The following is a 20,334-nucleotide window of genomic DNA, read 5'->3' on the forward strand; positions in this document are numbered from 1 at the left end:
ATGCTTGCCACCAACTTTACTAGATGATAGCAAATCCTTTCCAGAACTGGATTGTCTTAAATTTACTCTCTTTCTAGTAGTCTATGAGGGTTTGGGGATTTCTTGTTTGTTGGTTTGTTTTTGTTGTTTTATGGTACTGGGGACTGAACCCAGGGGCATTGGATCTTTCAGCTACACTCTCAGCCATATATATATATATAATTTTTTTTATCTGAAAGAGAGTCTCACTAGGTTTCTGAGAGTCTCACTCCATATCTGAAGCTGGTCTTAAACCTGTGATGTTTCTGTCACAGACTCCCAAGTACTGATATTACAGAAGTCTGCCACTACACGTGGCTTGTGTATGAGGGCTTCTTAATGGTCCACATTCTTGTTAACTTTGTCTTGTCCAACGTTTTTTTTTTTTTTTTTTTTTTTGGTGGTACTGGGGTTCCTGAAAGCCCTTCTGCCTCTGGGCTACACTCCCAGACCTATTTTATACTTTTTCTTTGGAACCAGGGTCTCTTAAACCAGCGTGGCTGGCTTCGAACCTGCGCGATCCTCCTGTCTCCGCCTCCCAAGCGCCGGGATTACAAGCATGCGCCACCACGCCCAGCTGTCTTGTCCAACTTTTTAGTTTTTGGTTGTCTGGGGAGAGAATGATGGTTTATTATGGTTTTATTTTTTTCTTTTCCCAATCACTAATTGAGATTGAGCCCTTTTTCATCTGTTCATTAGCTGTTCCATTTGAATCTTCATGGGAAATGTCTTTTTAAGTCATTTGCCCATGTTTTTTTATTTTTTTATTGTGTCTTCTTATTGATTTTCAGGAGTTCTCTTAACTGGATCACTTTGTCCACTTGGATTTATTTTAACTAATGCCGCATTTGTGTTTAAACCTTCCCTCTTATTTTGTGTTGTCTACTGTCCCATGTAGTAGAGTTTTTTTCCAGTTCATTTAAGCTTATTTCATGTTTACTTAGGGTCCATTTTGTTCAAGACTCATAGTCCTTACTATGTCCTTAATCTTCTAGGTTGAAGTCGGCAGACAAAAGCTCAGTGGCTGCTTCTAGCTAGGACTAGTGTTCTGACAAGTCTATGTATCTAGATCGGTAATATGTCAACCAGTTGCCCAAGTCCTGATTCTGCTTTGCTTGCATTATTGCCTCTGAAGTTCCTTTACCAACAATTCTGCTTCAGGCAGAGCATGCCTTATCATCGTCCTCCTCCTTTTCCTCCTATTCCTCTTTCCTTTTTGTGATGAAAACATTGAACAAATGAAAGCTCCCACCCTGTTCTATACCCAGCTAGTTCCTGTTCTCCTAGATTCTCCCCTGGCAGTTGGAGTTGAATTTTTGCACTGAGCCTTGGTTTCCAAATTAGATGTTGTCCTAAGTTTCTATTTAGAATTAACAGCAGTAGTCAGTTTCTAGGAGATCGAATTGGGTCGGAGTGGTACAAATCTATGGGTTAAAGAGGTAAAATGATCCAGTTGCATTTAGCAGATGTGCACTGAATGCCCGCGGCGGGTGGGAACTGGGTTGGGAGCTGTGGATGCCGAGGGAACACGTTTGTGAGGATCTCATTCCGGCGGAAGGGAAGACATAAAAGCAGCCATCAACAACCACTGACCTATGCCAGACCAAAAGATGGTGGGTGGTGCCAACCTCAGCTTCCTGCTCTGACAAGTTGAGATGAGTTACTAAGTTCTATGGACTCAGTATTCAGATCAGGAATTGACTGTGCCTTGAGTTCCTTGGCTTTAAGCACATTTTTTCATACATTGTCTTTTGTCTTTTGGGTCTCAGAATCACCCTACCCTGTGAAGTATGTAGGGTAGATAATAACAGTAATCACAGGAGAGCAACAATAGCATGTACCTTTAATTGAGTCCTGGTCCTCCAGGGCAAATCATGTACCAAGCGCTTTATATACATTATCTACTTTAATCCTGACATCAGTCCTGTCAGACAGGTATTATTATCTCAGTTTTAAAGATGAAGAAACCGAGGCTAATAGAAGTTCAGTAACCTGCCCAACATCACAGTTACTGGAAGAACCATGATTAAAACCTAGGACTGTGTTGGTTTTGCACTATATCTTCATCACTATATTGTGTTGTTATAATCTCCATTGTGCACATGAAAAAGCAGAGAGAAATAACGTAATTTGCTTGCAATCACCTAGCCAGGAAGCAGCGGAGCTTTTCAAACTTTAATATGCATGCAAATCACCTGGGGCTCTTGTCAAAGCGCATTTTGGATTCAGTAGGTCTGGGGCAGGGCTGTGACTGCATCTCTGACAAGCTCCTGGGAGAGGCAGTGGCTCCCAGTGCTCAGAGCACACTGAGTAGCAGTGATCTAGAACACATTGTTTCTGAGCCTTAGTTTTCTGCTCCTTGAGCTATCATGCTGCTTCTTGAGGTCATTGTGGACGTCTTATGGGATAGTATATAAAAAAGCATTTTAAACCATATTTTTACTATGTAGGAATGCATGGTTTATAGCCCCAGTTGACATAAATGAGCTAGAACTCTCTCTCTCTGCAAGTAATAGAAACCCATCCCAATCGTTACAGGTAAGGGCCAGAGCCCTTGTCATATATGCACAGGGACCTGGGTTCAATCTCTAGCACTGGGGATCTGGGGATCATTGACATAGGTATAATAGGGAATCCATTGGTTTATATGCATGAATCCAGGAATATCTCTGGCTGCAGGTGTGGCTGGATTCAGTTTTTAATGAGATCACTAGGACTTAATTTCTTTCCTCTGCCTTCTGCTGTCTTGGCTTTGGTGTTCGGGTGCTTCCTGGGATGGCCTTAGTGGCCCCAGGCTCTGTCTCCTCTAGATGGCATGATAGTGCCTTTAGCAGCTCTGGCTTCTCAGGTCCCAAGTCCTGCAAGAGCGAGCCAGGATTGTTCCTAGTAGCACCTGAGAGTCTCTGATTGTGCCAGCTTAGCTTATGTGCCTGTCCCTGAACCAGTCTCTGTGTCCAGGAGAGGGCCACACTGTAGTGAGCTACATCAACTACCATATCCTCAGAGGCACGGTGAAGACCACCCAGACCTCTGGAGTGAGGTGGGCTGAAGCAGTGCTACCAGAGGAGGGAGGATGGCTCCTGGGAAGGCAGATGGCAAAGCACTGTGTCCATATGTGGTGCCTCTGGGCCACATCACGTCCCAGCAGGAGAGGCAGAGGAGTGAGGAAACTCTGGTCTTTCTGCTCTAACTTTTCTTTTTGCTCATGAGGCAAAGTGGAAGGAGAGAAAGGAGAGATTTTAAGGTGTTTTCCCTCTTCTCCTTTGATTGCTATTTCCTATGCCCATGTCTTATCTCCCCATACTGTCTTTGTGGCAAAGGCTCTCTTCCTCAGGACATCTGGGTTGAGCCCTTCACAAAATAGGTGTCCACGTAATAGGTGAGGAATGAATGAGAAAGACACCCCTGAAGGAGCAATCGAAAGTGAGTGATTTCCTTCCTGCAGACCTGGACAAGAAGACTGGAATCTTTGCTGGGTTGTTCTATGGAAACTTTTCCAGTGTGTGCAGAATCATAATGTCACCAATGCAGAATTTAAGCAGCTGTCTCCCACTTAGTACATCTCGGCATCTGAGAGTCGTCAAGGGAGTTTTTGCGTTCCTGTGCACAGATATTCTCATTCCTTAGGTTCAGGGTAGACTGAGACTCCTAGAGGTTCTGGGGACAGAGGGCCCGGGTTCAGAGCCACTGGTCTTGCCAGCCTCCTGGTTGCAAAGAGTGCCTCTGGCCCTGAGAAGCAGTCTTGTCAATGGCCAGCCACACTCTCACTTGGGGAGACTAAATTGGGAAGTTGATGATTCAGGGTCTCTGTGTGTGCAATGTGGTACTAACAGCCGTGATGGATATGAGACATAGTTCTTGCTTGGGGACAGTTTACTTCTCACTGGGAAACAAACTATTCTTATACAAAATTATAAAAGATTTAGCCAGGTGCATGCTTGTAATCCCAGCATTTGGGAGGCTGAGACAGGAGGATCGCGTAGGTTCGAAGCCAGCCACACCTTTGCAACTCAGGGAGACCCTGTTTCAAAATAAAGAATAAAAACAATAGGGCTGGGAGTGTCGCTCAAAGGTAGATTGCCCCTGGGTTCCATCTCCAGTACCACATACACACAAAAAAAATTATAGAAGACTTAAACTTACGCATAGGTATGGGAGCTACCAGGAGTTCAGTGCAAAAGATAGCATGATTTGGGAGGATAAAGAAAGGAGCAGTCCAAGAAGTCTGCAAAGAGAAGGGAGTTTCTAGCAAAAGTGTCGAGTGAGAGGATGCGGAGAGGGTAAAGCCCAACAATGTCAGAATCAACTGGGGTGGCCTTAATGAAACCTGGCTCTGATGAGTGCCGGGCTCATCTGCAAGGTCTCAGCACCTTTCCAAGACTCTGGAGGCAGGAACAGCAGGTAGCTGTGGAGCTGTCCTAGGGCGTGAGACTCCCGGCAGCTCCTTTCATGTTAGCCAAGCCTGCCTGGCTCTCATCAGTATAGGCTGCCATGCCCAGAGGCTTTAGTGGACACCAAATGGGCCTCATTATCCCACCTCTAAGGGAGGGGAAATGAGCCTCCCACAGGTAACCCTGTGAGCCCAGCTGGCCCCGGGGGCAGAGGCAGAGTACTCTTTCTGAGTGAGATTCCAAGTCATGGTGCCTCTTCCCTCTAGGCCAGCACTTTCCTGGCCCAAACTGCATGGACAATCAAGGATAAAAAGAGCGTGTGTGAGGTGGGGTGGGGTGGCACACATCTGTGATTTCAGCAACTGGGAAGGCTGAGGCAAGAGGATTGCAAGTTTGAGGCAGCCTCAACTTGACGAGACTCTGTTTCAAAATAAAATAATAAAAAGAGTTAGGGATGTAGTTTAGTGGTAGAGCACCCCTGAGTTCATTCCCCAGGACCACAAAGAAAAAAAAATAGATGACTTAATTTAGTGATAAAAATCTTTATCAAACTTAAATATGACAGACTGGGGGTTTATAAATCCCATTTAAAAAAGAATATATGGACTTTATTGAGATATAATTCATAGACTGTAAAGTTCATCCTGCTAAATATAGGTTTATTGAATGGATGAATTCCACACAGTCTTTTGGAAAATGATTCTGCCCTTTTATGCCCACAAATTTCATTTTGAAAGCATTTTCTTTTGATTACCTTTTATTTGTTCATTCACAGTTCATTTTGTTTGGACTGGGGATTGAGCTCAGGGGCATTCTACCTCTGAGCTACACCCTCAGCCCTTTAAAAATTTTTCATTTTGAAACAGGATCTTGTTAAGTTGCTGAATATCTAAGTTGCTAAGGCTAGCCTCAAAACTGCAATCCTGTCTCAACCTCCCAAGTAGTGGGATTACAGATGCCCGCCACCATACTTGGTATTTAAGAACAGGCTTTGTATGGGACCTGGGGGGATGCACTTGGTACTGTCCTGCATAGCAAACACACAGCAACCTCTGGAAGGGGCTCAAGAAACTTGCATAGAAAGAGCCTGTTGCCAAGACCTGCTTCTTTAACTGCCTCTATGACCTTTAACCAGCACAACTCTGAAAGTCACCCTCTGTATGGGTCGCAGTGTAGCCGGTGGCCCCAGTGTTATGCAGGGTCAAGGCTCTGCCTCTATGTGTCCAAGTCTCTTTATACACATGCAAAAGGTGGAGGCTTCCAATACTTGGAAGATTGAGAGAGGAGGATCATAGGTTCGAGACCAGCCTCAGCAACTTAAGTGAGACTCAGTTTCAAAATAAAAAGTGAATCTCAGAGGGAGAATGCTTCTGGGTTCAATCCCCAATTATCCTCACCCCACCCTGCCTACACACAGAGGCTACAGTTAGTGAACTTCAAGTCTCCTTCCAAGCTTATCATGCCCCTCTCCTCCTTCCTTTCTTCCCTTCTTTCTGTGTTTTTATGCATTTTTTAAAATGTGGTGAGGTGGGACATGGGAATTAACCAGTGCTGCTGGTCCCCAGCATGGGTTGGCACACCTCAGCCCCTTCTTTCCTGGCTCCATGGAGCTATGTCTTCTGGGCCCTCAGCCCTGCACTGCTCTGCACCCGCCCATGCTCCTGGTCACCTGGGTTAGGCTTCTTGCCTACCCCACCAAAGACCCTCCTCCCTCTGGCCTGAACCATGAGCAGCCCACATCCTGCTGCTTCCCCCAGCGTTCACAAGGCTATCTCCATCTCATGGTGATCTCTCTGACTTCCCCTAGAAACCTGGGAAAGCGGTGGCTGCTATCATCCAGGACATCCACTCCCAGAGGGAGAGGGACATGTTCCGGGAAGCAGACAGGTGAGGCTCCAGGAACACCCTCCTGTCTCTCATCCTTAGGGGATCTAAGGTACACCATGTCCTGCTTCTGCCCCATCTGCCCTTCTGCATCCTACCTGTTCATGTTGCTGATGCAAAGCCCCAGCCCAGCCCAAAATGCTGCTCAGGTTAACCTTGGAACAGCGCGGCACGCCAGGCTCGCTCGAGGCTTTCTCCTTTGTTGCAGAGGAGAGTAAAGGTCTTGTTAATACTTGGTCCTTTGGGATGAGTCAGTGCTTTATCAAAACAGTATGAACGTGTGCGTGTGTGTGTGTGTGTGTGTGTGTGTGTGTGTGTGTGTGTGTGTGTGTGTAGAGCCAGCCCTTGATTTTTCATGAACTGAATGTTGATGTAGGAATGGGAATGTACATGGTCCCCTTCCAGAAGACCCATTACTTAAACATTTACTCTGCAAACTGAATGCATGCAGTTTTCCAAAGCATTTTTTCCAGCTAAAGTTTATGAACAGGCCAAGCTGGGGCTACAGGTTGACCAAGGTCACTCTCCTATGAGGACAGTCCTGTGGACAGCCGAGGTGGGACAGCAGTGGGGGTGGAGGGGAGAAGGTGGTCCTTACCCAGGGCTGCCACAGATGGTGCTCTAACCTCAGGGAAGAGGCCAGGGCTCAGGCCGTTGCTTTCCCATGATGGTCAAGGAACTCTAGTCCTAGGGAAACACGTGCGTGTCCTCTAGCCAGTGAGCTCTGCTGCATGCTTATCCTACATTTGAGTAGCAAACAAACAAACAAAAAAACCCCAAAAAACCAACAACAAGGCCTCCTTGAAGGTTATAGGGCATACAACTCAGTTAATTACCAGGCTTAATTAATCCACTTATTTACCAGGCTTCAGAGTGTGTGTGTGTGTGTGTGTGTGTGTGTGTGTGTGTGTGTGTGTATGTCAGTGCTCATACTTGGAATGTTTGTATATTTGGTTTTTTCTTTGTTTTTAAATTGTAGTTATTTGGGTTTAAAACCAATGCATATAAGGCCATGTTCTACTACCTGCAGTTTTGTGGCCGAATGGAGGGGAGATTAGGAGGTCTTGCTCTAAACCTTAGGCAGATTAGGGTCCTTTTCTGGGTTTCAGCATCTTCATCTCAAACATGAGAATTTCAGAGTTTTGAAGCCTCTTCCAACATTTAAATGCTTGCCTAATTTTTTTTTTAATCTTTGAGCTTGCCCCTCCCTCCTGCCATTCCCTAACAACTAGCATCCCTCCCCCATGCCCAGGATCTTACCAGATTGAGATGAGCACAGAATAAGAAAAATGAGCTGGGCATGGTGACCCACACCCGTAATCCTAGCACTTGGGAGGCTGAGACAAGTGGATTGCAAGCTGAGGCCAGGCGCAGCAACTTAGTGACACCCCGTTTCAAAATAAAATATAAAAAGAGCTAGGGGTGCAGCTTAAAAGTAGAATGCCTTTGGGTTCAATTCCCAGTGGGGGGGGGAGAGAGAGAGAGAGAGAGAGAGAGAGAGAGAGAGAGAGAGAGAAAGAAAGAACACAGAGGCCAAGAGGTCACCTATATTCTGACGAAGGCCAAGTGGAGGAGCGGCTTCTAATCTCATGAGCAAGGGCAAGGGCTGGCTAACTAAACACCTGGGTTAGGCAGCCTTACCCAGGCTGCACCGGGAGAGCTTTGCCCCCAATCCGCACCCCCACAGCCCAGGAAAGCCAAAGCAGCTCACTTCCAAGAGGAAGACAGGGCTAAAAAATACAATGGTTCTTCCTAGTTCCCAGTATCCGAATGAGTTAAGGGTCAGAGAGGGGTCAGTACCTTGCTTGGGAGAAGTATCTGCTCGGGAAAGCCAGAAGGCAGGACAAGGCTTTCCCCTGGACCCCCTCTGAGGCTGTGGGCACTCGTGACTGGAGAGTGTACAGCTGGATAGGGTTGCGTCCGGTCTATCTACGTGGGAGACTGTGTCTGTGGGTGTCGGTGGGTGGGGGCTGGGGAGGCAATGCAGCTTCTAAAGCCCACTTCTTGCTCCCTTGCAGATATGGCCCAGAACGCCCACGGTCTCGCAGCCCAGTGAGCCGGTCCCTCTCCCCACGGTCCCACACCCCCAGCTTCACCTCCTGCAGCTCTTCCCACAGTCCCCCGGGTCCCTCCCGGGCAGACTGGGGCAACAGCAGGGACTCCTGGGAGCACTCTCCCTATGCCAGGAGGGAGGAAGAGCGAGACCCGGCCTCCTGGAGGGAGAACGGGGAGGACAAGAGGGATAGGACAGACATGTGGGCGCACGATCGCAAACACTACCCCCGGCAGCTGGACAAAGCTGAGCTGGATGAGCGCCTTGAAGGAGGGAGGGGCCACCGGGAAAAGCATCCCAGGTCTGGGTCCCCCGGTGCGCTCCACTCTGCATCCAGCTACAAAAGCCGGGAAGATGGCTACTACCGGAAGGAGCCCAAAGCCAAGCTGGAGAAGTACCTGAAACAGCAGCCCGACACCCTCGGGAGGTCCCGGAGGAAAGAGGAGGCTAGGCCGAGGGAAAGCAGACACCTCCAGCCTGAGGACTTCAGCAAGGAGGACGGGCTGGCGCCCAAGGTCACTAGGGTCCCTGAGGGCACCGCGTCCAAGCAGAGTGAGAAAAACAAAACCAAGAGGCCTGATAGAGACCAAGGAGCTGAGGACAGAAAAGGAAGCCAAACGGCAGAGAGCGAGGTAAGGACGCCATCTCCTTCCCTTGCCGAGGCCAGGCAGCTCCTGGGAGAAGAACCGCATAGGACTAGGAATGTATGAACAACAATGAAACACGCATGGAGTGTTTACTATGTGCCAGGTGCGGCGATAAACATGTTGTCTCAATAAGGCCCGTACTCCTTATAGCAGCCCTGTGAGGCCAGTACTGTTGCTAACGCCCATGAGGAAACAGAGGCAAGAGAACTAGGCTATTGGCTCAAGGACCTCGGGCAGGAAAGATGGAGCCAGAATTAAATGGAGATGATCTTGCCCGAATCCCACGGTGCCTGTTGCTTGTACTAGAAGTTAGGGAGGGCCACGGTGGACGAGGCTTTTGTAGACCTGTTTCTCCAGGGCGGAGCAGCCCTGAGCGTTTGAACCCACACAGTCTGCCAAGGGAGACCTGACCTTTGGTCTGTTTCATCCTTTCTCCTGCCCAAGGCATCCACCAATCCTGCAGTACTAAATGAGAGGTGGTAAGGGAGCAGCAGCCGCCACTCCCTAAATTATACGGGGTGCCCAGGGCATGGTGTGCTTCTCTAGACACTGCCCATGGAGTTTTAGTTCCATTTTTATTAAAAAAAAAATGCATGGCCACTGGCCGGCACTTTCATCCAAGTGTCTAAGAGGACTCACGGACTGCTGTGCTGTTTCAGTTCACACAGGATGGGGGACGGGGTCATGGGGAAGATTCTGGGTACGAGGTTTGTATTCTAACTTGGCTTATACTTCCTTCTTACCAGAGCCTCTTATATTTAGTAGAGGTGGGATAGTAGAGGCTTAGGGGGTCTCTGGAATGAATCTAATTTTGGGGGGGACAGGATTGGGGATTGAATCCAAGGGCATTCTACTTCTGAGCTATACTCCCAGCCCTATTTTATTCTCTAGTTTGAAACAACAGGGTCTCACTAAGTTGCCGAGGGCCTTGTTAAGTTGCTGAGGCTGGCTTTGAACCTGCAATCTCAGCCTCCCAAGACCTGGGAATTACAGGCATGCACCACCATGCCTGGCTACAAGCCTAATTTTTTAAAAATCTTTTACGTATATCTTCTAGTCACCCTGACCCAGGAGTTGGTAATAATTATTATGTCCAAATAGGGCACCCAGTTCTCAACTTTATGAACACTGAGAATCACACATTGGGCCACTACTTCAGCCTTCATTCCCACATGTATGGGCGCAGTGGCACTTTGCCAGTTGGTATGCTGGGCAAAAGGGACTCAAAGGTAAATAAGACACATGTTATAGCAGAAACCTAATGGTGGGATCAGACCTATGTAACAGTTTGTATACAGTGGAACCTATATTGAAATTTATAGTTGATGAAGTGCTCTGTGGATTATTTTCTGCACAGAGAGAGGAAGAAAATAGCACAGAGGTGGTGATATTTGAGCTGGGTATTAAAAGTAGACACAAAACCCTTGAGGTTCAGTAACAATGGCAAAAGTGAAAATGAACGATTGTTTGAAGAACCTGGAAATACTTAACGTGGCTGCATCCACAAGGCGTAATAAGGGATAATATTTTTGAAATGTAAAATCATGACTCTGATGTACATATATAACTAGCACATATCAAAGTTTTTTAAATTCAATATATTAACTAATGAGGGAACAATATGACATAAAAATCATCTCAATGGATACTCCAAAGAGTAGGCAACTACATTAGCAATCAGTAATGCTGACATGAATATGTCAGTGATATAAAACTGACCTCTTCCACAGTGGACAGGAAATCACTTGCATCTCCACCAGAAAAACTTCATCTACATCTCTATGAACAAGAATCGTGTGTGTTACAATCAGTCTTCTGCAGCTTAGAGTTGTGAAATAGCTCAGTTCAAGGTAATGAAAGGTACCGACACCTATAGAATCAAGTATCCTGGAAGGACGTGCTAGACAAATGCCCAACATTCTATTGAAAGGATACCTAGTACTCTTTTTGTTTTTGTTTTTGTTTTGTTTTGTTTGCCCATTTCAAAATCTGCATAAGTTTTTCTGACTGGTATAGCAAAGGGAGGAATAGGAGATAAGATGAGGAAACTGGGTGGGCTAGGCTCAGGAAGACCTTCTGCAATTTGCTAAGGACTTGAACTGAATCCTGAGGACCTGGTCAATAAGTGGATGTTTTTAAGAAGAGTGTATAGTCAGTTTTCTATATATTCAGGTTCCAGATCTGTGGATTCACCAACCATGGATTAAAAACTCTGGGGGTAAAAAATTATACCTGTATTGAACATATACAGACTCATTTTCTTGTTGTTATTCCCCAAACTATAAAACAACCATTCATAACTATTCACTTGGTATTAGGTATTATAAGTAATCTAGAGATAATTTAAAATATGTGAGAGGTCATTTACATGCAAATACTATGCCATTTTGTATAAGGAACTTGAGCATCTGCAGATCTGGGCTTAGGAGGGGAGCTCTGGAACCAGTCCCCCCTGGATAGTGATGACTGCATTTGCTTGGAAGTGTCCAAGGTGCTGGTGATGGGCTGGTGCCTCAGGGAAAGGCTCAGAGGAGCAGAGAGTAAGAAACACCAGGGACTCAAGCCCACGCCTCATAAGCCCCAGGCTGCAGACCCCTGCACCTGCAAGCAGAGGGGAAGAACTGCCCCTCTGCACTCCCACCCACACTCCTTAGACGTGGAATCCTCGCTTATCCTACTCGTTTCCTTCATTGGTTTGTATAACATTGAGACCATCTAAGATGATAGAAACTATGGGTCATCCCAAGAGTCCCTGAGGCAAAAAGATTCCCAGAAAGTCCCACATATTTCCCCATAAGTTTGTACCTCTGGTTGGCTCTGGCCTCAAGTGGGATCAGTAAGGATATGAGGGGGTTCCCAATAAATTGTGAGTTTGGAGCCAGGCATCCCAATTCGGTGTGCTGACTTACTAGAAAAAAGAGTTTCTGCACTGTTCTCAAACTCTGTATTATGAACTTGAGGGGGAAAAAAAAACCCAGATCCCCACAGTGCTGCCCCAGTAATCAGAGAGCAGACAGTGCCTGGACTTGGGAATGAAGGCAGCAGGGCTGAGGATGTGTCCTGGCCTTACTCCTAATATACCAGGCACCTCCCCCCTACAGGGCCTTTGCACATGGCTCCCCTGCCAAGGAGCCGACCATGCCCAGAGCTCTGCCTGGCTTGCTCCTCACCTCCTTTGTCTTGACTCATGCTCACTGGAGATCTCTGGAGCAGGTGCCAGAGAGGCCTGTGCATATGCCTGCTCAGTGTTCTCAGGTGGCCAAGTCCATACATGAGGCTTAGCCCTGACCACAGTGTCCTAGGGAGAAAGGCAGAAACCAAGTCACTGGATGAGGAAAACATGGGAAAGAAGCTCTCCATTTTACTAGAGGAGTAGATGAAGGGTCATGGAGCCAGACGCCCAGGGAAGGGAAGCCAGGCAAGTAGCTCAGAAACAGGAAGAACAAATGGGGCCATTTGGGAGTGCTGGTGCTGTGGCAGACCAAGGGGGTGGTACCCGTCTGTTGGGGACTGCCAGCAGCTGCTCTGCCCCAGTCTGTAGCTGTCATCCAGGAATGCATGTCTCCTGCCAGTGAATCTCCCTTGTCTTTAGAGTAAGACCCAAGTTCAGTATCTGTAGAAAAGTTTTCATGCTTTACAACTACAGGCTAACACATGTCTGTGGATCACCTGGGGTTCACAGAATGCAAATTCTGGTAAAAAAAAAATCCATAAAAGAAAGAAATAGAAAAGCCACTTACAGTCAGTTCAGAAAACACGAAGAGACCCCAGCATGCTGGGAGCAATTGCATTCTTCCATTGACTGATAGCCATGATAACCTAGCACTGGTTTTGGGGGGGATGAATGATTCCTGGTTCATGGAGTTCATAGTCTAGTGGAAGGGTGTGCTAATCAAGTCAGTCCTCAACTGGAGAGAGGAGCATCAGTGTGAAGTGCTGAGAAAGAGAGGAGGGCGGTGTGCAGCACTGTTAGTTTCTTTAATAAATCAGAGGCTTTCTTGAGTCCGGATGTGCCTGTTGAGATGTAAAAAAAAAAAAAAAAAAGGTAAGCATTTCCTGGGTGAGGAAGGAAGGAGGTCAGACAGGAAGTAACACCTGCCAAGGTCCCTGTGTTGCTAGAGGCCAGGTTTTTTTGTTTGTTTGTTTTTTGTTTTTAGCAGAGAGAGCTGGGTTAGCATGTTGGGAGGTAAGGGTGGTTTGTCCCAAGGGGCTACATCATGCAGGGCCTTATAGTTAGATTAATAATTTGGGGATTTATTCTAAATGTAAGGGGAAGCAAATATAATATTTTGGCAAGAAAGTGCAGTGAGGATATGATTATTGTTGCAATTTTTTTTTTTTTTGCAGTACTGGGGTTGGAACCCAGGGGTATTCTACCTCCGAGCTACACCTCCAGCCCTATTTTTTATTCTTTACTTTCAAACAGGATCTCACAGAGTTGCAAAGGACCTCACTAAGTAGCTGAGGCTGTCTGCGAACCCGGATCCTCCTTTCTCAGCCTCCCAAGTACTGGGATTACAAGTGTGTGCCACCATGCCTGGCTTTGTTGTTGCATTTTAGAATGATTATTGCTTTTTGTTTTGATTTTGTTTCTGGTGTTAGGAATTGAACTCAGGGGCATTCTACCTCTAAACTATATGCCTAGTCCTTTATTTTCTATTTGGAAATTTCTTAGTGAGACAGGTTCTCACTAAGTTGCTGAGATCTTACTAAGTTGCGAAGCTCCTCAGACGTGTGGTCCTCCTGTTTCAGCCTCCCAAGTACTAGGATTAAAGGCATGCATGACCACGCCTGGCTACAATGATCATTCTTGATTGCCTTAGGGAGAAGAGGTTTTGGAGAGGGGATGGAGTAGAAGTGGGAGACAGTTAGGAGGTGCCATAGCAGCAGCCCACATCCTATGGTGCAGAGCCTGCTGGCAGCGGTGGCACCGAGCATCTTTGTCTGTGCGCTGGTGCTGGCAGGTGTGTGGGTTGTGTTCCTCTAGTCCCCCTAAGCCTCTGTTCTCACCTGGAAGTGAACCTAGGGTGAGGTAGAGCTCTGAAGGGCATTGGCTTGCTCCTTGCCTACAGGGCAGAAGAGCAGGGTTCTGCCTAGTGGGAGCTTCGGTCAGGCCCCCAAGGCTGATCCTGCCTCTTCCAGCTTGAACTGAAGGCGACTTCTTTACTATGTTGACCTAGAACACATTCCTCTTTACTATGTTGACCTAGAACACATTCCTCTTTACTATGTTGACCTAGAAGTGTGTCCACAGAATCTTTGTAAAGGGTAAGGATTATTTATTTTGACAAGGAAGGGCCATGGGCAGTTTACTCAGGGAGATGAACGACAGAAAAGTGGTCACCATTTGGTGGAAGCAGTGTCTTCTAATGCCTTCAAAAAGGTTTCTGTCACCTCTTCCCACTTATGAGCAAAAGCATTTGGCAGGATCTGTCTCTCCCAAGACTGAAAGAGCAAGGGCTGGAGGACTTGAACTTTCTGTCCTTGTCTATCAGTAACAAGTTAAACCAGTCAGCCCTGGCCTCCTGCCCGAGCTGGCTCCTTGTCAGCTCAAGGGGGTGTGTCTGGTTGTAAGTCATCAGAACTAGAGTCATTTACTTTGAACCAGTCTCAGCCAAAAATGTCAAAAGAAAAAAAAAATGCAACTTTCCCCCGAGGAAGGCCTGGGAGAAGTAATTGATTTGATGACCCAAGTTTTAAGTCATGGGAGAGTGCCCCCAGAAACTTCTTAGATCTCACCTCCAATTGGCCTCTGGACTCTAGCTTGCTGGACCCTGTTTTAAAGATTGGTTAGAAGCCCTAATTCTCAAACCAAACACCTGTTTTCCAGGTGTTCAGTTTCCCCTTCGTGGGCACTGGGGAAGAACAGAAGGCAAGGCAGTGCCAGCTTGGCCATAGCTGTTGGACAGAGAGAGGGCAGAAGAGAAGGGAGAAGGCCTGCTTGGGTGGCAGCCCCCTTTCTTCCCACAAGAGGCTGGAATGTGATCTTTTATTTATGGGCAGGACAGGCGTACTGGGGAGATGTCACCATGATGGCTAACCCCAGTGGATCTGCTTGCCCAACTCAGTTCATCCTCAGCTTCTTCTGTTCACTCTCCCTGCAAAAACCATCTAGTTTGCCAGGGATTTCTGCCCGCTAAAGAACTCAGACCAGGCTTCAAGACATTTCTTTACTTGTGTCTCTGTGACCATGAGCAAGTTACTTAGGCTCTAAGAGCCTCCGTGTTCTCGTCTGTAAAGTGGGGATGAAGGTAGCAGCTGCCTCTGAGAGGCTCAGCAGGGGAAAAGGGAACGACCCACGTCGACACATCCGATGACTCTCAGTTGGGCTCCGTGTCATCTGTCTTTGTCTCCTGGAGCTGCCTCTTCTCCCTACTGTTGCTCACTGATGACTCTCTCCTTCCTTGGGTAAGGCTGGAAAAGAGGAACAGGAGAGCATGGAAGAAAGCTCCCCATTAGTGGACAGACAGGAGAAAGAGACAGAGTCCTCCGATCCAGAAAACACAAGGACAAAGAAGGTAAGTTTGCCCTCATGCCTGCAGGGTAGTCACACCTACACTTCAGCTCTCAGGGACTGAGCAAAAGAGTCCTTACTCTGCCTGGCAATGACCTACTGCATGAACTGTGTCTGAGATTCCACTGGAGACTCCCCAAGTGTCCCGGCACCCCCACCACCACTTCTTGGAGGAATGGCTTTGCCCAGCATCTCTGGAGAATCTTTCCTGGGGAAAGTTTTACCCACGTGGCTAGGCTCCACCTCACTCTCCAACAACTTGGCTGTGCTCTTACGGGAAAACATGTGCCCAAAAAAAGACTAAGGCTTCAGAGCCAGGCTCCTAAAATAAGCAGGTCCCTCGAGGGTGGGGAGACACAGCTTTAGGTATTCTAGCTGGGGTCCTGACCTTGGCACCATGTCCAGACCCTGAGATGAACCAGATGGCTGCTGGGCTGGTGAAGAGTTTTTCATTCAGTTAACACACACACAAAAAAAATCCCATTTACAGTCCTCCTATGCCAGGGCTTCCACAACAGAAAGAAATGTCCTTGGAAAGTAGCCAGCTTTGTGCCTCTGTCTATTGAGTCTCTGGGCTTCTGGGAACACCCAAGGGAAAGCCTAGGAGTCACATGTGAGCATGGACTTAGTTATGGCTTGGAGGTTGCACCCTACCTGGGAGAGGCTGTTTGGAACAATTTTGCAAGGGAGTTTGCCACAGTTACCTTTAGTTATGTTCCCCACATACAAGGAAATAGCCCTAGCCAGCATTTAGCATTTAAAACTTATTCATTCAAAACACAATTTATGGAGAACCTATTATGTACCAGGAGTTGAAATTCTCTGCACCACTTTAAGCATGATGGATTAAGCATTAAGGCTCATTCCAACTCCTGTGCCTTTTCGACCATCATCTTAAGTCAGTGATGTGGGACTGGCATGGGTCACGGCTTCTAATTACCCAGGAACTGTTCCCAGGCAGAAGGAAGAATGCTCAGGATCTTTCTGGTTTGAGGGGTCTTTGTGGCCAAGGGTTGTGCTCTCTGGTTGAATGCTCTCGGCCACCCTCTGACCTCTGTCCTGCATTCATTCACAGGAGCAAGTTTGGGAGAGTGGTAGTGAGGCGGAGGGGGAGAGCTGGTACCCCACAAACATGGAGGAGCTGGTCACCGTGGATGAGGTGGGCGAAGAGGAAGACTTTATCATGGAGCCAGACATCCCAGAACTGGAAGAAATTATGCCCATCGACCAGAAAGACAAAATCTGCCCTGAAATCTGTCCCTGTGTGACGACTGCCTTCGACCTGCGCTTGGCCAAGGGGTTCCCCCAGGGGGAAGTTGAGGCCATAGGGAACGGGGCTGCAGACGTTGGCCTCAAGTTGCCCGGACAACCACCTTCTGTTTCCACGAGCTGTCCCAGTGACACGGCCGTGGAAGTGCCTGGCCTAAATCTGGACGCTGAGCGGAAGCCAGCTGAATGTGAGACAGGCCTCTCCCTGGAGGATTCAGATTGCTACGAGAAGCGGGCAAAGGGAGGGCAGAGCTCAGATGTTCGTCCGGCCCCTGCAGCCCAGCAAATGTCTTCCCCCCGGCCAGCTGAAGAGAGGGCCCAGCAGCCTAGCCCATGTCCTGATGACGGCAAGGCCCGGGGGACCCCCGAAGATGGGGCTTGTGAAGGCAGCCCCCCGGAGGAGAAGGCCTGCCCCCCCACTGAACCCGACCTCCCAGGCCAGGCTTGCCAAGGAGTGTTGACTGAGGGTAACTACTACCTCCCTTTCCTTCCTGGGTGCTTGGGTGGGGACCACGGCTCCCCTCGGGAAGTACGGGCATGCGCAGGCTGAAACGAACCTACGTGAGCTTTGACTCCCAGTAAAACTGATGCAGAAGGCCATCATTTGCCCACGAAAGCAGGCCTCTAAAAGCCTGGTTACACTGTCAGAGTTTTTAGGCAAAGAGTGTAAAGGAAATCAGATGGGAGGCCATGTGTGTTCTGAGAAGCAAGTGCAGATTCTTTGCGTTTGGGAGAGCACACATGGACTTAGACAATAAGATGAGCTTGAATTTTCAGCAAAAGGAGCTAAGGTTCCTCGGGGTCGGCCGGCCACTCCTGCCTGCACGTGGACGACCCTGGCTGTTATCTCTGTGTGGGCTGGGAGGGAACAGGCCTTGCTGAGTGCTGTGGCTTGCTCCCCTTCTTACTCCCTCAGACCCATTTTTCTTCAGAGTCTGACAGTGAGACAAGACTCATCCCAGGAGGGACTCCGCCTCCGCCGGAGATGATGTGTCTATGCTCGGCCCTGTGACATAACGAAATAGAGGGTTTAAAATAGGCTTAGCCCTGGCTTCTCTGCCAAGTGGAAACTGAGATCTGTCCAGGGCTCGGAGGTGGAGGAGAGGAGGGGGAATAGCCCTGAAGATTGTCACAGTGAAAATCACTAGAGGTTAATTTCCCAGAGAGCCGGTGGCATCACAAAGGTTGAAGTAAGGGACCTGGGGCAGGATATAGAGAGGAAAGGCTGAAAAAGAAACGTTTCAACCCAGAGCCCTGTGGGTGGCACGGGCTGGGGGTGACCTGGAGGACTGACTGGCTTCCCTCCATGTCAAGCTGACCTGAGTTGTGTTTTACCTGCCGGGATCTGAGTCTCCATGGAAACGCTGCCACCAGCTGCCTGCTTGTTGCTAGAGAAACACAACAGTCTGAGGCTCAGAGTGTGCAGAGGAGGCAGGAATAAAGGAGCCCTCACATTTCCACCCTGCTCTGAATGAACCCCTTTTATTTTGCGTGCGTCTCAACATGTGCTGGAGTTAGTGGTTTATTAGTGCAGCCAGTGCTGATAGTTCATATTTAATAACAGTGCCTCGCAGGCCCTGGGTGAGGAATGGCGTGGCCTTTTTATCTACCCTGGGTGGATGTCAGCACAATTTGTGCTCAACAGTTCCTCTGCCTGCAGAGATGGAGTGATTTGGAGGACACATTAGGAGAGGGGGCAGAGCATCCCAACCAAAGGCCTTAGCAGCCCATCTTCCCCACCCCACCCCCCAGCAAGTACAAGGATGTGCCAAGTTTTATTGTGCGTGGCATTCTTTTAGCAGTGGAAAATGCTTTTAATTACAGCGCTTTGGCTCTAATTAGGAGTCGTCGCTCCAGCCTGGTGTGATTAAGCAGTCCAAGGGACAGTTCCCAATCACACAGTGCAGGGAACAGAATTACAGGCACTCTTTGAAGCATGTTGTGTTTCATTCGTTTTTTGCCTTGGCTCACATTTTGCAGAAAACTCCAGGTACGCAGAATTGAAATCTCTCGATGTGAGATCACCGGAATACACCGAAGTGGAGCTGAAAGAGCCCCTTTCTTTGCCTTCCTGGGAACCAGAGGACGTTTTCAGCGAGCTTAGCATTCCTCTAGGTAGGTGCAATACACAGCTCTTCCTCAAATTGAGCTCCAGGAAATGCTAGTTCCATAGCAACTTCTAAGAGCTCAAGAGGGCTTTCTTTTTTAAATGTATGATGCAACAATCCAGAAGTGCGAGGTGCTGCTTCCGGGTTTCTTGCAATCTCAGTCTCTCCTGGTAGAACCATGGAACCATCCTGGCACAGCACTTCCCTTGGACTCAGGATTAAGAGAGGCCTGTTTTCCCAGTCAGGGAGTAATTTATTCTTGACCTCAAAGAGACTTTAAGTTCTATTTGGGCAGGGAAACAGGCTCAGCGGCCTCCCTGCGTCTACAGAAACAAAGCTCCACCACAACCCTCTGTCCTCCTCTCCTGTCCCTCTCCTCTCCAGAGTAAGTGTTTTCTTTTTGAAGAACCAGCTTCTCTGAGGCATTCAGTGACACTGAACAGACTGTGTTTGGGGCCGATTAGATAGCGGTTACGGGGAGCCCTGAGCACAGAGAGCCCTGGGTCCTGCCCTTCCTACTCCGTTTATGGCAACCGTATGCCCTCAGACAAGTTGCACCCTCGGGATCCCGAGGTTCCTTGTCTGTAACCCAGAGTTGAACCAGATCAATGTTTTTCTAAGAATGGAAGTGTTGGGGTAGGCCCGAGGGAGCACACTAAGGAACCCCCTATGACACTCTTTCTTCCTTTCTTTATTTTTTTAAATTAGTACATTGTAATCATGCATCATGATGGAGTTCAGCGCGATGGAGACATACATACACACAGCATCCATGAGGCCCCCCTGCTCCCACAGGGCTCGCTCCCTTTCCTCGGCACAATATTGAGACTCACGTTGATAGTTTTGTGTATGTACTTCTCATCCACTGAAGTATTTCCTTCATCGAGCCTCCATCCCCCATCCGCCTCCCTCCTTCAGGCCCCCCAACACTCCATTAGGGTTTCTCCTCCTTTGTCTGGAGTCCCCCTTTGTAACCCGTGTTCTCCCTAGCTTCCTCATATAAGGTAACATGTCTGATCCTTAACTTTTTGTGACTAGTCTCACTCAGCATAATATTCTCTGAGATTTTACCACTTAGAATGGCAATCATCAAAAATACAAACAGTAAGTGCTGGCGAGGATGTGGGGAAGTAGGAACTCTGATACATAGTTGGTGGGATTGAAATTCGGGCAGCCACTTTGGAGATCAGTGTGGGCGTTACTCCAAGAAGTAGGTACCATGTGACCCAGCTCTGCCACTCTTGGGTACCTTCCGAAAGGGACTAACTGTGTTTGTAGCATAACAGTTCATAATAGCCAAATTAGGACATACTTTAAAAGAGAATCGTTAAGCAGGGTCTCAGGGTAACGGAAAAGGCACTTCAAGAGAGATCTAAATTCTAGCCCCACAACTCACCCAGTGACTCCCATTCTGCCTCCTCTTTGAGTCTTGGCATTGACTCCGAAAGGT

General features: G+C 48.0%; 1 protein-coding gene across 2 annotated transcripts in view; it reads left to right on the forward strand.

The window, feature by feature from the left end:
• RBM20 (RNA binding motif protein 20) overlaps positions 1 to 20,334 on the forward strand; it is a gene marked incomplete at both ends in the record, with an annotated part of 211,767 nt that overhangs the window by 180,041 nt on the left and 11,392 nt on the right. For both annotated transcript variants that reach the window (XM_080694009.1, XM_080694008.1), the window contains 5 exons: positions 6,217 to 6,296; positions 8,312 to 8,978; positions 15,407 to 15,511; positions 16,583 to 17,243; positions 18,757 to 18,891. In XM_080694009.1, the coding sequence (XP_080550135.1) occupies positions 6,217 to 6,296; positions 8,312 to 8,978; positions 15,407 to 15,511; positions 16,583 to 17,243; positions 18,757 to 18,891 (1,648 nt within the window). The remainder of the gene's footprint in view (positions 1 to 6,216; positions 6,297 to 8,311; positions 8,979 to 15,406; positions 15,512 to 16,582; positions 17,244 to 18,756; positions 18,892 to 20,334) is intronic.

Source organism: Muscardinus avellanarius, assembly GCF_963383645.1.
Source record: "Muscardinus avellanarius genome assembly, chromosome: 4".
NCBI lineage: Eukaryota > Metazoa > Chordata > Mammalia > Rodentia > Gliridae > Muscardinus > Muscardinus avellanarius.